Source organism: Clupea harengus, chromosome 12 (assembly GCF_900700415.2).
Source record: "Clupea harengus chromosome 12, Ch_v2.0.2, whole genome shotgun sequence".
NCBI lineage: Eukaryota > Metazoa > Chordata > Actinopteri > Clupeiformes > Clupeidae > Clupea > Clupea harengus.
Window position 1 is genome coordinate 13,149,555 of NC_045163.1, and position 16,982 is coordinate 13,166,536.

The 16,982-nt window shown below is 44.7% G+C and overlaps 2 protein-coding genes across 4 annotated transcripts in view; one reads left to right on the forward strand and one right to left on the reverse strand.

Annotated features, from left to right (window-relative positions):
- Positions 1-301: 301 nt before the first annotated feature.
- pja2 (praja ring finger ubiquitin ligase 2) lies at positions 302-12,129 on the reverse strand. 3 transcript variants are annotated; one of them, XM_031577770.2, is made up of 10 exons: positions 11,858-12,129; positions 10,502-10,693; positions 8,119-9,298; positions 6,835-7,014; positions 3,638-3,823; positions 3,273-3,384; positions 2,460-2,574; positions 1,878-1,903; positions 1,267-1,382; positions 302-918 (listed from the first exon to the last, which is right to left on the reverse strand). In XM_031577770.2, the coding sequence occupies exons 2-10, from the start codon at positions 10,689-10,691 to the stop codon at positions 885-887; spliced, it is 2,139 nt and encodes a 712-aa protein (XP_031433630.1). In that variant the 5' UTR covers positions 10,692-10,693; positions 11,858-12,129; the 3' UTR covers positions 302-884. The 3 variants fall into 3 exon arrangements, with proteins under 3 accessions (XP_031433630.1, XP_012672174.1, XP_031433631.1); XM_012816720.3 differs by lacking the exon at positions 1,878-1,903 and having other exon boundaries at positions 11,858-12,126; XM_031577771.2 differs by lacking the exons at positions 1,878-1,903; positions 10,502-10,693 and having other exon boundaries at positions 11,858-12,119.
- A 2,264-nt stretch (positions 12,130-14,393) lies between these two features.
- Positions 14,394-16,982, forward strand: part of man2a1 (mannosidase, alpha, class 2A, member 1) — a 48,730-nt gene continuing 46,141 nt past the window's right edge. Inside the window, exons 1-2 of the mRNA XM_012817182.3 lie at positions 14,394-15,595; positions 16,457-16,717. Of these exons, the coding sequence (XP_012672636.1) occupies positions 15,458-15,595; positions 16,457-16,717 (399 nt within the window). The 5' untranslated portion in view covers positions 14,394-15,457. The remainder of the gene's footprint in view (positions 15,596-16,456; positions 16,718-16,982) is intronic.

Genomic DNA, 16,982 nt, shown 5'->3' on the forward strand with positions numbered 1-16,982 from the left:
TTACCTCTGCTTGATGTGAAAATTGTTCCTTTCACCTAATATGTGTCTTCGGTCATGATGTTTTTCACAATTGCCATGACCCACCAGAAATCTATCAGTGAAGGTCATGAGACCACCTTACAAATATACTTTCAATACATACAAACTTTAAACTGAATAGACAGAATGATTAAATAGTGTTTGCGTGTCCTTGTTGCAAGAGGGAAGGTGGGTTTTTCCATTTAAACCTTCCAAATAGCACCAACTTTGATAAGGTTCTTGGGGGGGGGGGGGGGGGAATACAAGACAGCACGCACCCGAGTGATTCCCACTATCGTGTTTATTTCGTGCTGGATTTCTGAAATGATACAGGAATTGAAACAGACATTGCGGTAACATCATAAGCACTGCTTTGCTGTCTTGCATTGTTTTTTTTGTTTTTCTTTCCCTCTAACGCATGTAAAAATCAGATGTTAATCAAAAGCTCAAATGACAATATCTCCATATTTTTTTTTTTTTTTTAACATTTCAAGGAACAGAAGCTGAATTTTAAGGGTGCTAAGAATACATGTGGTTGTCATCTTCCTTCACAGAACAACTGCAGATTGGTCACCCATGCTTTAACTGAAACATGGGAGACAGAAAAGAAAAGAAAAAAAAGAAGAGATAACTGATCAGGGGACCGTGACCGGCCTCTGACCATCCTTGATAATGCATCATGAAAATCCTCCCAACATTCACAAAGAAGCGGCTTCTGTGTGAGAGCAAGTGCGTCTCCCCCCCCTCCCCCAAATCCCTCCACCACCCCCTGGTTCATCGCGTTCCGCCTGCGCTGTGGTTGGACGGTGGACCGTCTTGCTCGGATGTGAAGGACGTGTGGACAGGGTGCTCCGCCTGGGCAGGGGTCAGCACGTGACGGCACACTGGACAGGTCCCTGACTGGAGAACACAAAGCAGCAGGACCACAGCTCATCACCAAAATGTCCAAAAAAACGGTTCTGGAAGAACAACCTATAGCAAACCTCCACGACTCCCTGTGCCTGCAGGCATTCTAGAGTAGCGCTGCAAGGCACTGGTTTGCCAGTGATGGTAGCGGGCGGCGGTAATTGAATCCATCCGCACTATGATTACACTGATTATGCTTGCCATCATCAGATGTGGTTTAGCTGCATTATATCCTGGCTCTGTGGCCCTTTCTCTGCCAGTGTCTCTCTCTCACACACACACACACACACACACACACACACACACACACACACACACACACACACACACACACAAACTGACCTTCCTGAGCCAGAGGGTGACACAGAGCTTGTGGAACATGTGGTGGCACGGCAGCTGGGTTGCAATCTCTCCATTGACGTACTCACAGCAGCAGATGGCACAGCACTGCTCCTGGCCTGCACATCACAACACAGAGGATGAATGACAGACAAACAGAGACAGACAGACGGACAGACAGAGAGAGAAAGACAGATGAAGAGAGAAATGGACAGATAGAGGGGAAGTGGGAAAAATGAGTGCAGGAAAAGCCAAATGGACAAAGAGGAAAACAAAAACCAGGAAGGGAGAGGGGAGGTGGCAGAGAAAGTGAATTAGCAAGACAGAAGTGACGGAAATAGAGTGAAAAAGGCCCCTTCCTCCTCCTCCTCCTCCTCCTCCTCCGCCCATTCAGCACCCAACCAAACTCTCCTTCATCCGAAAGCGCAGTCGTTCACCTTGAATCATTCATTTGAAGCCTTTGGAGCCGAAATGGAGGCAATTTAGCCAGTCGCCTGATTTATAGAGGCGAACAGACTGCACCGTGTGCTATAAACTTTAGCGTCTGAAAATGCATTTCCCACTGAGATTTATAAAGCACTCCGGCTGTGCACATGCAGACGCTTCTCGCATACCTTATTCCTCATCATGACATCATATCCTTTTCGTGGAAGGAAAAAAAAAAACATGAATATGAACTTGGAATTTCCATATGGAATGAGATTTCATACATCACCTACTGTGCGGTGTATTTTTTTTACCGATTTATCTGACTTAGCTTTGCATGGTTCCTCTCAGTCAAACTCTAGAATTTAAAGTTCCTCGGCCCAAACTTTGGAACGGTTCTTTTCTGGACCAGTTTTTCCAGCTAGAGCTATAAAGAGATATTATGCTGGCAGGCTTTTATTAAGTGACTGATTATTACTTTGAATTATATTTCAGCTTCATACGTTTCCAATTACAGAACATAATGTTGTGATAAAACATCTGACTTGACTTCAGGGAGAGTGACAGAGTCAGAGTGAGAGGGCGAGAAAGTGGGTGGGTAAGAGAGAGAGAGAGAGAGCGAGCGAGCGAGAGAGAGAGAAAGAGTGTTTGTGTGTGTGAGCGAGAGAGAGAGAGAGTGTGAGCGAGAGAGAGAGAAAGAGTGTTTGTATGTGTGAGCGAGAGAGAGAGAGAGAACAAAGGAGAGACTGGAAAAAAAGGGCAGCGCCTACCACTGTGGTCGTCGTCGACGGTGATCTGCGGCAGGCACTCAATGATTTGCTCAGTGGCAGGCGGGTGGGCCTGCTCCACCTCGATGGCCAGGGACTCCAGGTGGGCCAACGCCGCCTGCAATCACCGCCCAGAGACCTGCGTTATTACCGTGATGCTAACACAACCCAATACAAAACAATAAAATACAGTCCCTCCTCTGGCGTTACAGACCAAATCAAGTCTGCTCACAACAGATGAATTAGTAATAAATAACACTATGGTTGTGGATGGAATGAAATGACCGCTGTGTGCATATGCCACTCTTGTCTTCTACAGTAATGGGCAAGCTTGTGTGTGTTCAAATCCAGTCGCGTGGGGCCCCATGTTTAATTGACCACTTAAATCAGCACTGTGCTGGTAATTTTTTACTGAAGAAGCCACAGCAGGCAAAGTGAATTTGTTGGGGTTTCTTTAATCTAAGTCTGGGACAAGGGCTCATAGTACTGAACAAATCTAATTTACACAGAAGCGCTGGAGAGTACAGATGCCATGATTTCTCTGGGACATGTTAACTGCCTTAATGTTTCTACTGTATTAGTTTAATTCTGAAAAGCCCTGCAAATAAGTCTGCGCTCACTGTGTAAGAATGTACATGTTCATGACATTTGTCTCCGAGTTCTGTTTAAATACTTATAAAGAGAAAAAAAATGAAGGAATTATGAACGAAAAAGGTGAATGAGTGACAACGTACACTCAATGTTCCTAAACCAGTTTGATGTTCAATCCTTCAAGTGCTGACAAAAATGCTCTGCCGTGTCAGCCAACAGTCCTACCTCCATAGCCTGGGCAAGCCTCTCCTCCAACGCCATGTAGGTGAGCAGCTGGGGGTCCACATAAGACATGGCCTGAGCCATGCCGAAGCCCTCGCCAAAGTCATTCAACAACCTGACAACCATGGGGAACGCTCAGCATTACTCAACAGAAAGGAGTATCTGTGTGTGTGTGTGTGTGTGTGTGTGTGTGTGTGTAGGTCAATGTTTATATCCAGTTCAGCACATAATTAAACAACTTAAAACTTGGACATCCAATCAGTTAAAGTTAATACTCCTTCAGGTAGTCAATGAACGACTCATCATTTCTTTAAGCTCATAAGCATATCAAGACAAGCTCCCGGCGTTTCCGGGTCCACAACACAGACCTCCACTCTGTGTCCAGGTCCTCGCTGACGCTGGAGTCGTCCTCCAGGTTGTTGTTGCCGTCCAGGATGAAGAGGCCGGGGTGCACGAAGTGGCTGATGCCATCGGGCTCCTCGTCGCTGCTGCTGCCCGTCTCCTCGTTGTACATCAGCCACGGGATCTCGCCCTCCTCAAGAGGAGCCTGGTCTCTGCAGAACATATCAGAATGCTGGTTTTAGACACAAGTTCATTTCTTACGCTCCTTCATTCAATTATTCCTTCAGTTGTCTTATTCAGGGAGGTGATGACAAAAATAGAAAAAGCAAGCAGACTCTTGAATTTGCATTAGCGGTATACAGCACGGACCTTAAAATAAACACGCATTCAGACACAGTGTTTTTAGTGAAACCTATTGATGGTGAGGTGATGCCTTCTATTGCAGACAATCCCAAGCGTTTCGGCAGGTGGTACAATTCCACGCTGAGTGAGCAAGGACAGGTTGCAGAGCTTAGAATATTAGAGAAGGCTATCAACACCCTTGATAAGACCTTCTTGGCTAAATAATTGAAATTTTGGTGCTTGCAGTTTGGGTTTTTGCCACGCTTAAGGTGGCTTTTGACTGTGCATGAAGTTGCCATTTCAAAAGGTGGAGAAATTTGAGAGAATCATGAATAAAGCAGTAAGGAAATGGCTTGGGATGCCATGTTGTCTAAGTACTGTAGCTTTGTATGGAAAATTAATTTTGGAGTTTTGGAGTTTGGACCAATGACCAGTTTGGTGGAAGAGTTAAAATATGCTAAAACCAGCCTGGAGATGAGTTTGATACAGGCAAAGGATCCTGCAGTCAAGAACACTACTCAAACAGTGAAAACAAGGATGAGATAGAATCGGTTAGAAGCGGTTCTACATGCACAAGGCACATCACAGCATAGGGACATCATTGGGCAATGGGCAGGTACAGAGTGTAAGAGTAGATTTTGGGTTAGGTGACAGTTGGAAAGCATGGGGCAAGGCTACATTGCCGGAGAGGAGGCAGATGGTAACCAGCTTTGTGCTCGAGCAAGAAGGGCAAGGGCAATGGATGAACTGGCATAATGTTGAGAAGAGGAAGATCAGCTGGAGAGCTATGGTGAGCTGTGGATGCTAACCACATAAAGCCACTTATGATGTCCTCCCAACTCTGCAGAATCTGTCAGTCGGTGGGTGAAGACGGAAGCTGCCAGTTGTGTACGGATGTACACATTCAGTCTGGCTGGAAAAACTAGCTTGACCAAGGGTCACTACACATAATCAGGTTTGAAAAATCATTAACATGTTTTAAGAACAAACGAGTTGAGGTTAACTAAGTAACAGTATGACGATTGTAGTGCACCCTGTTGGTATAATACTTAGATAAGAGTGCTTGCATGTGTCAGTGAGGGGTATGGCCGCTGTAGGGAGTCCCGAACCAATAGCCTATGGACTTTAACATCTTATCTTGTGTATACCTAAAATTAGCTTTGACAGGCTGATTTGACAGGCTGATTTGGATAAGACTATGAGCCAAAAGTATATCTGTTAAAACAAACCATTTCAATGACAAAGATATCACAAAGCATTGACGCAAAAAAGAACCGCGGCAACCTTTTCACTACACATTAACGTAGTCACGACAGCTGGGAGAAAGTGTTCTCACGGTCGCAATACTTCGATGACTTAACTCCTCTCTCCCACCGATGAAATGGCTGCTTCTGCTGGTCTAGCAACAATACTAGAACTAATGTCTTTAACAAAAACTTAAATGTAATGTCATGTAAAGCACCACAGACCATGCAATGCAAGACTGTCTGTAGTGCCAGATAAAATAATCTAATGCAATACACTGTAATCTAATAAGAATGACGTGTCTAGCACAGGGTTTGGCTTGATGTAATTCAATATATAACACAATGCCATGTGATCCTTTTGTCAAGTTCTCACTGGTTTAACATTATACTTCAGAACAGATCATGGGCACTAGCCTATTCGTTATAACAAACTCTCAAGTAATGCTAACTGTTAACTCTAGCACTGGTAGGGAGACTTGTGTGAGGGAAGGGGGGGGGGGGGGGGGGGGGTTTGGGTATCTCTTCAGAGCTATAGGACGTCTCGGCATTGGATGTAAACACAAACACCGCCGCTGTAATCTAATCAGTGGCGGACAGCAACTAAGTAGCCTACATGTAATCTGTTGCCATCCTTGAGTACCCTGAGCAAGGTATCTGTGTCTCCATAGTGCATACAATTTTTTAGGCAGTCTCATTTCTAAATTGTAAAATAGTACTCCAACATTCGGTCATTCCTGAAAAACTTTCATATTAAAATTCAGTAGTGTACACACTGACTGGCTCATTCAGCTGGACTTTTCACTGCATTCACGTATGTGTTTTAACAGGAAGTACAGTGAATGGATACAGTAAACATCAAGGGAAATCTATCCATCTGAAAACACACTATTACTACATTATAGAACCTAAACAAACCATAAATACCACAAAACCTTTTACAAGAGTAACATACAAACCTTATCTATTTATAATTATTATTATTTTTAAACACAAGGATACTTCCATTTAACGTTAATGTCAGCAAATAAAGGAAACGTAATGCAGAGTGGTACTGTGTTGAGGCGTGTCAGGGGTGCTGTGGGCAGTGATGCGTGTGCAGACAGTGGTGTATACTGTGCGCGACAGGAAGTCTGCTTCCCCCAGACTGCAGCTGGAGCCACAGGTCTGTGATGTAAGATGTAGCAATGCTAGGCGGTGATGTGCTGTAATGTTGTGTAATAAACCAGATTAGTGGCATGCGTATGTGTGTGTGTTAGTGGGGCAGGGTCAACCAATACTGTGCTATGCACGAGGCTATTGAACACTATGCTGTGATGCGAATCATATTATTGTGTACGTTAGCGGGGAGGGCCGGTCAATACTGAGCTGTCTTCATACGGCGTCCTATTTGCCACTAAATGTAAAGACTGAAAATCATATTAGTGATATGTGTGTGTGCATACACACAGGCCTCTTAGGAGCAGGTTAATGTGTGTGTGTGTGTGTGTGTGTGTGTGTGTGGACACGAGTGCGTGCATTAGGGTGATAATGTGATGGTAATGGAATCTACTGTAATGGAATACGGTGTAATGTGATAAACAGCATTTTGGCGTGCTGTGAGTTGTGTACTGTGTTGTATGCTGTGTTGTGCTCACTGGTCTGTGGCGGGGGCCTGTGTGGAGGTCTGAGCCCCGAGCTCCTGCTCGTCGTCTCCAGCCGGCAGCTCGTCCAGCCAGGGCAGCGTCTCCCAGCTCTCCTCGCTGGAGCGCCGCTCCGGCTCCACGCCCGAGTCGGAGGCCCACGACGCCGACCACTCACCCTCGCTGCACTCAGAGCTGAAACACACACACACACACACACACACACACACACACACACACACACACACACACACACACACACACACACACACACACACACACACACACACACACACACACACACACACACTCTATGAGCATGCACAGGACACTGTGCTCAAACGGCCACAGAGCAAAACATGCCCTCACACAGGACATTACCAGCACCCAATTACCAACACACAAACACATTTGTACAAAATCATACACACAGGTAAAAAAAAAAAAAAACACCCACATGCAAATATGTTCCGAGTTTAAAGTTTAAATGCAAAGCAATACTTACCCAAATGTGCTGAGAACACAAATGTGCACAAACACATGAACACACTCTTAAACAACCCCATCCCCCCTCCCCACACACACACACTCACATCCGGGGTGGACACAAGCACACACACGTGAGTCCAGTTCGTAGGCAAGGAGGTAATCTGCTTAGCCCGGGAGCCTTAAGTGACAAACAGTGTGGCTGTGAGCGGCAAGGGTTACCTTTGCCACCTCTAGTCATGTGCCCTGGGCCTGAGCAAGCACAAACACGAGGCACAGGGCCGACTCCATGCCCTCACTACATGCCCCTCAACAACATCAATGGGCATCATCTCCATCTGCCCTGAATGCCCGGGCAAACTCCTCAATGGAACAGCTTTCTTTTCAAACACATTTAAAGAGCAAGTCAAACAAGGCAAAAACTCAAGTAGTAGTAGTGGTAGTTTGTAGTCCATAACTGTGGGTGTGTGGAGTCAGCCATTGAGTTATGGACCAAGTAATGCATATGATAGGAATGACTGTCTGGGCCTAACACTGTCAAGCATGGGTACCATCAACACCAAGGCCAGGAGCGTAATTACAGAGGGGTAGAAATACAGGTCACATGGGGGCCTTGTATAGTTCAGTTGAGGGTGAGCATGTAAACAGAAGACGTGCAAATGGAGACAGCTCCCTAGCAACGGCGCTTGTTTATCAAACTACCGGAAAGCAGACCCAGTTAGAGTCTTAAAATAAAAGTACCTTAAGAGGGACTACTTGACAATACGGAACACACACTCCGCATGAGAGAATATTAGTCTGCAAATGACCTACCTGTCGTCTCCCTTCCGGGCCGAGGCGCATTTCTCACTGAACTCCTCCAGGTCTTCCCAGAAGTCGTCTTCGTCATCCTCGTCGCCGTTCGTAGTCTGGCTCCTCCTCACGGCGCTCTCCAGGCTCCGTGTCGCCTGCGTGCTCCCCCCACGGCAACGCTCCGGCTTTGGAAGGTCGAAGAGGAAAGCCGCGCCAGGCCGCTCCGTCTGCGTCAGGAAGAACGGTGGTGCCGAGCCACACTTTACCTTCCCGGCACTTCTCGCGGCGGTGCCACCACCGCCGCCAAACGGCAGCGCCTCCTCAGCCTGTGCAGAGGAAGAGGAAGAGGAAGACCTCTTTTTCTCGAGGTGTGTCTCGCTTGTCTGCTTGCGGATTTTGGGCCGGACCACCATCTCCGTGGCGGCAGCAGCAACAGCGGTGGTGGTGTCGGCAGCGAACCCCTGAACGTCCATTGTGTTCTCCGCGTCCTTAAGTGACCCCACTTCTGACCCCTTCGTGCCCCCCGCCCCGCATCTGTCCATCTCGGCGTCTGCAGAGGACGTGCAAACACTTTCACAGTTCGAGTGATGGCAAGTCCATCCAGGAGCCGCTGGCGACGGCTCCTCCGGGGCACTTTCTGCCGAGTCCCTGCCGCTGCTCGCGTCCTGCGAGGAGGACGAGGCGGCGTCGGTCTCACCGCTGGCCCCCAGTCTGGTGCGGAGGTACGAGTGCAGGCCGTTCAGGTAGTCAAAATCCTTGCCCAGGTCATTGATCATGCTGTCCAGACGCCTCTGCAGGCCGCCCGACGGATCAGAGTCTGCACCCGAGTCGTCCAGCTCATCGTCTTCGTCGTCCTCTTCCTCCTCAGCACCACTGCTGTCTGGCTCGTAGGAGTCAATGTTAACAAAGCTGAGGGTGCTCGGGTTGGGGGACACCGTGTCCCTCTCGTCCTCCTCTTCTGCCAGAGGCCAAGCACTGGCCTCCGCACCCCGCACCCTGGGCTCTGGCTCCGGAGCCACGGCGCATTCGCTCCTGAGCTTCTTGCAGTGGATGCCAGAGGACGTCTCCATGCCCCCCCGGCCCGATAACTGCTTCCTGCTGTTGGCCTCTTTGCTGGACTTTGAGGTCAGCTCCGGGTGGACAGAATTGGTGGTGACGGGGAAGATGGCCTGCAGCATTGAGGAAATGTTCCCCTTTGTGGCTGCAGAGAATTAAAAAAAAAAGGAAGAAGCAAACTTTAGACTAACATACCTCCAGACTAAAATACAACTGCTTTAACAACTGGCAAAATCAAAAGGTATGCCAAGGAAAATATCTGAAATCGCAAAACATTTCACCAGGATGGTAAAACAGAGGGGGGGGGGGGGGGAATGTCTACGGGATCTTAGGCCTCCATCAATCAGCCTTCATTTTAGCAGCAGAAATGAAGGTGAAAGGGATCCATTTGCACTACATCACGGTGAAAGCAGATGAAAACACAAGACCAAAGCATCTTAGTGAAAGTGAAAATTCAAGGATTTCATCTTTGTCAGAGAAGTCATTTATGGTAGCTGTGACTGATTGCTTTTCTAACTTTTTAAAAGATCCTTCAGCCCTGATTTCAGGGATTTATGAGTCCTTCATTAATCTCAAGGATGTATAATAAGGATTTTTTTTTTGTGCGTTGGTGAACATCTAATGTGTGTTATTTATGAAGGTCTTTTAAATGTATGCAAACACCACCACGCCACATCAAAACCATTTGCCTGCTCCGCAATGTTTCCCAGATCATTTGTATAATGAAGCTAGATCAGGGGTATCTGCAACTCCTACGGGCTGTCGTCCGTCAACACCTACAAACTAAGATGAATGAACCTCACAGAGAGTGATGGCCCACAAAACACTTTCTTCAGGGCTGTTGCACCCCCTGTGTCAGATTTCGGAGTCCATTTACTGGAGCTTCATACCAAACTAATGAGGGGGCACCACTTCTACATCCATTACAGAGACAAGTCCACAAATTATCAGTTAAAATTTGCACAAATATTCAACAAAGTTTTTAAACAAACAAATGCTAGGCTGCCAAACTAAGCGGTCTGTCAAGTCTGATCCCATGTGCATTCTTTACTGCCAAAAGTGTATTGACATATAGTCTTGTTGTTGTTAATTGTGGAGTTTCTGAATAGGTGAAACCAAAGGACTGCACACTGCGCGAAACACCTCTGAAAACATTACTCTGTTAAAACATATCAATCGGTGTGCCATTTCCTTGTGGACCTGACAAGAAAGATGAATATCTGGATCATTGAGCACAATGGAATTCCACTGCAGGTGTCTTAAGGTAAGTGCTGTAGTCAAGTCCCTGTTGTGCAGTGGTAATTTGTCTAGCTTCTATGTGCTTTGGGGATAAATGCACTATACACACTTAAGGAGCGTTCGCCTTCGACGCTGTTCATCTCCATTTCTTGTCTGTCCTCAGTAGAAGAGACTCTGCATTTGGAGGAGGTCGGCCGGAAAGTGACGTACGCGTGCCTCCTGCCGTACCTCCTTCCTGTGATGGTCTGATAGCCGCCAGCTGGTTTGGGCCAGGCAGACTTGCCTGCTTCCTGACCCATAACTTGGGAAGGGAAGGGGAGGGAGGGGTGAAGGTGAGAGCAGCAGGAAAAACAGAGACATCAAGCAAAGTTAACCCCAGAGACTAACAAACTCAGGGCATGTAGGTTCTACATTTGAGACAATGAAGTGCAAAAGAGTAAGAGGCAAGATTAGGTCCAAGATTATTGCTATGATGTTAGACAGGTTTCTTGTTCTTTCCCCTAAAAATGCTTAATATGATCTAACTTATCAGACCTTTTTTGACCCGACCTGTCCATGCTTGAAGATAACTTCCTATAGCGCATGTCCTTAACTCAGGGAAAACACATTCGAGAGGTCATGCTACTATACATACTTTAACAATTTCCTGTATTGGAATTCACTGCATTAATTGCGGTGCAAAGACTGGTAAATTGGCTGGTATTGTTACTGATGAACCTTCAGTCGCCTTCAGTCAGTGAGTCATGTTTGTTAACGCTAACGCCATTATGCACCAAAAAATGCAGCTGAATGGCCAAGACACCGAGTCACAACAGCTGGAGACAACATTAGCTAGTAGCCATCAAACGACATAGACTAGCCTATGATACTAAATGAAAAAGATGAAGTGTTGATCAGCACAAAGCTCTTGTTAGCTTAACACCTAACGAAGTTACGACAGCTAAATGGGGCAACCAGTCACTCCCCAGCAGATCGAATTAACGCTGATTAATTCTGCGGTTCTTCTGTATGCAATTCGTAAGTTAGTTGTCCGTGTCAACATGTCTTAGTCTTCGCATAATATCTGGAGGAGACAGCGAACTGCTTCCTCGGTAGAAATTAGACTTTAACTTGCTGCATAGACGCTTTGGTTAGCTAGCTTGCAAACACTGGACGAGTCTGTCTGTCATGACATGGCTGACTACATACACACAGGGGCCATTGTTCCTCGTTTTACTATTGTGCACTCGAAGGGCAGACGGAATGAGCCAAACGCCAAATGAGCAAACATTTGAGTGCAATCCCATCGACTGGATGCAGTAAATATAAAAAGAAAAACAGCTCACAGCAGACAAAGTCAAACTTGGTAAAAGGGCCTAGCAAACTATGGTAGCCAGTTAGCTTGGCCAATGTTGATAGCTAACTGTCTGGTTAGCATTTGTTACCAAACAAGAAAGGCTGGCATACAAAAACAAAAATACCTTACCTAGACGAGCCGAGAGAGAGCCATTACAGCAGACTTCTCCATGCAATCATGAATGTGTTTTGCAAATGACCTGTTTATCTAGCTATCATTTATATGAGCAAACTTTAAGCTGTGGCTATATATCCAGATCCTTTTTACCTACGTCCGGGGATTCGGCTAGCTAGCTTGCTAAGGATGTACAGAGCTGTCAGCGTCACAGTCAAACATCAGGGTCATATGACAGATTTTGACCAATCAGGCCGCGGTATCATAATCTGTGTAGAGATAAAAAAAAAAAAAAAGACTTGGGCTATAATACCACGTGTACAGTTCACACATTAGCTGACAGCCAGGCAGAATGTCATTACTTACAGGAGAAGAAAATGCAACAAATGTACAGTCTTCATTAAGCTTTTCCTACATCACCAAAATAAAAACGAGAACTTTAATGTTATGAACAAGCCAACATGCATGCATGCAAAGGGCTTCAGCTTATTGTAGGAGGTAATAAACTCTTTTGCTGCTCTTTTTAGTGCCTGTCAAAAAAAAGAGATAAGATCATACTCTTTACAAACACACATTTCTAAACAGACGTAATGTTTAGGTATCTACCTCACCAGTGAGCAGTGTCTTCCCCTGAACGTCATTACATGGAACTCAGATGTCGGCCTACCTCAGATGATTGTTTACTTTTGAGTATAACTATGCTATTCCCTCCAACAAAGTATACTAAGCACAAGAACATTTCTAGAACTAACATAATTTCCTTTAATGCTGAGCAATTTTTAAACGACCCAGGTGTCAGCCCATTATGCTGAAGCTCTGACTCGCATAGTAGCCTAATTAACAGGATTCTATCTAGTATTAGTGATTCTGTAGCATAAGGTAGGTGCATAATCATAATAGGAATCTTGGACACTGGGTTCTTCTCTTACCTATACAGAACCGTTACCAGGTAGAAGCATTACATAATTACTTTTTATAAACCCTCTTGGAACCGGTTATGTTATCAGTTACAGCTATGTTAAGCTCTCAAGAAAGCTTTTCAGCCCTAATTAACTCAGTTGAGGACAGACAGGCCTTTGTGTGCTAGAAGTATATGTTTTATGTAGAATTACAAGAACCCTTTTAACTTGCTTAATTTTTCACTAAACCTATACATGCAGCAACTATGAAGAACCCTCATGGGTTATAGGTTTATATGTATTTAAAGTGATGTAAGGCTTGAGAGACCCACTTGCAGTGTCTGCACATTTTCCCTTTACCTGTAATATTCACATTGGACATTATCTGCCTAAATCACATTGTCTATCACACATCATACTCACACACTTATCATCCTCACTGATTGCAAGTTATTTGCAAAAGGCCTAATGAAAAGAAGTAATTTGGCTGTTCTGACTTGGCTGTCTGTCTCCCAGAATTCCACAGGTATATGTAAACATGAAACAAAAAATATGTACAGTATATTACTTCAAATGTATTGGTGTTTTAGTTAGTCACTAAATTGGTCAGATGAATATATTGCCATCTTGAGAAGGGTGAGTCATTTTCCTTTTGATTTTAAATCCAGTATATTATGCATGCATGAACAACTGAGGAAATAACATGGGGACATCATGAAACTTTAACCTTTTGGGACCGTTTCTCCTGTGATAGGTCTCCTCTTGGTGGTGCCCTTAGAAGACACTTCTGATCTGATTATTAGTTCTACGGAAACAGTAAGTCTGATGAAGGGGCAGATGTGACCTTTGACTGAGGTGGGTCTGTTCCACTCTGGGGAACCAATCAACTGGTGCTTCCAGACTGGTTCTGTCTGTTGCTGTTCTCCTGTAAAACTCTACCCTTGTGTCTGACATCGTTCATTAGAACAGAATGCATATCATCCTGCTGTCCTTCTGGTTTCCAATGTATTTGCTTTCTTCGTCCTCATTTTCTTCATCTTAGGTCTTTGTGTGTCATAGGATATTTTTTCAGATGACTTTCAACCATGTCCTTATAGGCTACTATGATTGACTCAAAAATTGCTAGTGTTTTTATCTGCCCTTTTGCCTCAGACAGCATGACTTGTGCCAGATGTGGACAATAACTGTTCTATTATCAAATTGACTGTTTATAGGATAGCTGATCAGAGTGACTACCAAGACTCCTGCAGATCTTTTCGAGACTAAAAAGGAAAATATGTTTTACTTCTTTGAATGATGTCTATATACATACTGATACATCAACATTCTCATTGCATCTAACTCTAGTCCTGGAGTCAATCAGTATCAAACCTTAGAGTTGACTGCATGGCTGATGAAGTCATCCACGCAACTGATGAAACCCTGCCCTTCACTGAGTGTAGCAATCATCAGCCGTGATAATGCCAAATTCAGTCCAGTGGAGTTTTTTTTACTCAATTATGCAAACACAAGTTTCTCATCGATAGACTTTCGTTTTCAAATTATCTCCAAATCAAAAAGATCTCGTAAACGTTTGGAGTAATATTTGGAAATGGACCCTAACTTTACGTCACGAAATGATGTCAGGAGAAGAGGCGTACACATTCACCCATCTATTTTTTTTATTGCGTACTCGTACTCAGAGTAGGGGAAGCGCATACGCTGCATCTGGAATCGTGTGGCAGGGTATTTGCGACGGGAAATTATTGAGCGAAGTAGTCGAAACGAGACTTTCAGCCCCACGTTTATACACAAGTACTCACCCCCAGTGTGTTTAAGCTATTTTGACTGTCACACCATCCAGGTGAACGATTCACGAACACGAGCAGAAGAAGAGGATGTAACAACTAAAAATTGTTTTGTCGATTACTCTGAAGAGGGACAGCGTATGCTGTTGATTTGTGCTGTGCGGTTTGCAGCAGGCTACCGTAAGCCTCTGGTTGTGATTGAAACTTGAACATCTGGTGAATGTTAGGTCGTTGCATGCGTGGGAGAGAGACGGATGAGTTTAGCAAGTGTCACATATTCGTCGGTAACAACACGCAAGGACCGAAGATGCCACAAACTCAGCTTTGAACTAATGTTATCTCACGTCGTCTGTCAAATGAGGACATTTTCACTACCTGACATCTCCAGTGCTTGAGGAGACGACCACTGGACAAGACTGTGTGATGAATTTAAATGGAGCGAGAGTTTTTACCTGGTTGCCTACATTAGAAGTTGTTAATCGGTAGGCGGCGCACATGCTTACCTTGCTGCACTTCCTCAGTACATGTAAAACAAAACTAACACCGGAGGGGGCAGGGTCATTAGTTGTGTGTGTGGGACATTACCCTACAGCTTGCTGAATCACACAAACTCTTCCGCATCGACAAAACTTTGAGGACGGCGGTTCCTTTGCCGTTGATTTTGCTATGTTTAGATGGGCTTTGCAGCTTTACAGTGGAGCGACGAATATGAAAAGCTTTCAGTTGGACAGGACTGCGCAGAGAAACAGAAAATAACACCCCAGATGTTCTTTACCTTTTGACGGAATCAAGTTTAAGTGGGCTAGTGTAGCCCAATATACAAATTATCGTCGGGACTGCAGGCTGTGTGTATGACTTTTATGATCTTAAACGTATAGTGACTTCTTTGCGAGTTCACGAAGGATATCCAACTTCCATTGAACAGGAAGATGCGGCTGAGCAGACAATTCACTGTTTTTGGCAGTGCCCTATTTTTTGTGGTTATAATCTCACTATACTTAATGCTGGATCATCTACAATTAGATCATACCAAAAATCCAAGCAGTGGAATGGATCGGTTACAAACTGTAAGTGTTGATTCATAACCTACCAAACTTTAAAAAAGTAATTATGAAATATAAATATTTTTCTCCGAGGTTAAAACATAACATATGTTGTTGATACTCGCGTGCAGAGTACATTTTCTTAAGTGCACAAGACAAAGAACACGACCTGTTGCAGTCTTCCTGTCAGATCTCTGACAAGGCTACAATGTAGCAAATGAAGCGTAGAATACATGCGACAATGATGAATATGTCATTCATCCAGGGCTACCACAAAGCAATTAGGCTACTATTTAACATATTGTATTATTGTGCTTCTCAGTTAAATCGACTGTAGGCTACTCTTTAATCCCATACTGAGCGATATACCCTGCGTTTTAGGCTGAAAAGTGAATTGTCAGCTTTCACAGCGCCCAGCCTTTCTTGTCGTCATTTCCTTCACAATTGACGTGATACCAGCCAAGTTTAAAGCTGTCAAAATGTCACGCTGTATGTTACAGAATTTCATTTGTAACATCTCTCTTGAGCTTTTGGAATATATGTAACATTATAGGCTATTCTAAACCATGAAAACGAAAAAAGTAGCAAGCTAATTGGCAATTGTGTTAAATGAGGCTGAAATGTTGAACGTTATACGTTTTGAATGTCAAAAACAACAGAACATCCATGTGGCAAGTTATTCTACCCTGATGATAGCCAACACTATTATTCAGAAGTTCACTAGGCATGAGGGGAGGTATAGTCCCACATCAGCAAGTGAAGAAGGTTGCAGATGATTCAGCACCCTCTCCCCTTTTCCATCCTTTGTGTGTGGTGTATTTATTTAATGAGAGTAGAGTGAATTGATCCAATTACACAACCAACCCAAATGTTCACCCTTTCCAGGGGCAGCTGTCTGTCCTGCAGGACAAAATCGATCGTCTGGAAAGACTGCTTGCTGAGAACAACGAGATAATCACCAACATCAGGGACTCTGTGATCAACCTCAGAGAATCAGTGAAGGATGGCCGAAGGGCTGGGGAGACAGGCAACTTCAGCCAGGGGCCAGTCGAGCTGCTCCCATCCCCTCCGCTAGTCATCCCCATAGACTCTGAGGACTGCCAGTTTTCAACAAGGCCTTACTCCAAAACAGCGGATGGACAGCAGGTCGGCTTCCTAATAGTGATGTGTTTGTGTGTGTGTGTGTGAGGGTGTGTATGTGTGTGCGTGCATGATGTAACTGTTTTGGACAGTTGGAGGTAAATGTTCAAAAAATATTCTTTTTATTTACTTATGGCATAACATTACAGTTCACAAAGAGGTTAATTCATTTCTCCTCATTCTATGTCATGGATACCCTCTAACGCCTGTGACTTAAGCAATGGAGTGACCATTGTAATGCAGCCAGGTCTATGCACGTGTGCATTTATGT

Bases quoted from the DNA above. Each gene is read 5' to 3' on its own strand.
- pja2 (XM_012816720.3), bottom strand. From the start codon at position 10,691: ATGGGTCAGGAAGCAGGCAAGTCTGCCTGGCCCAAACCAGCTGGCGGC. The intron at 2,575-3,272 runs GTAGGACTGTTG...CGGTGATTGCAG, and splicing joins GGCTTGCCCAGGCTATGGAG to GCGGCGTTGGCCCACCTGGA. The intron at 919-1,266 runs GTCAGTTTGTGT...TGTGTTCTCCAG, and splicing joins TCACCCTCTGGCTCAGGAAG to TCAGGGACCTGTCCAGTGTG.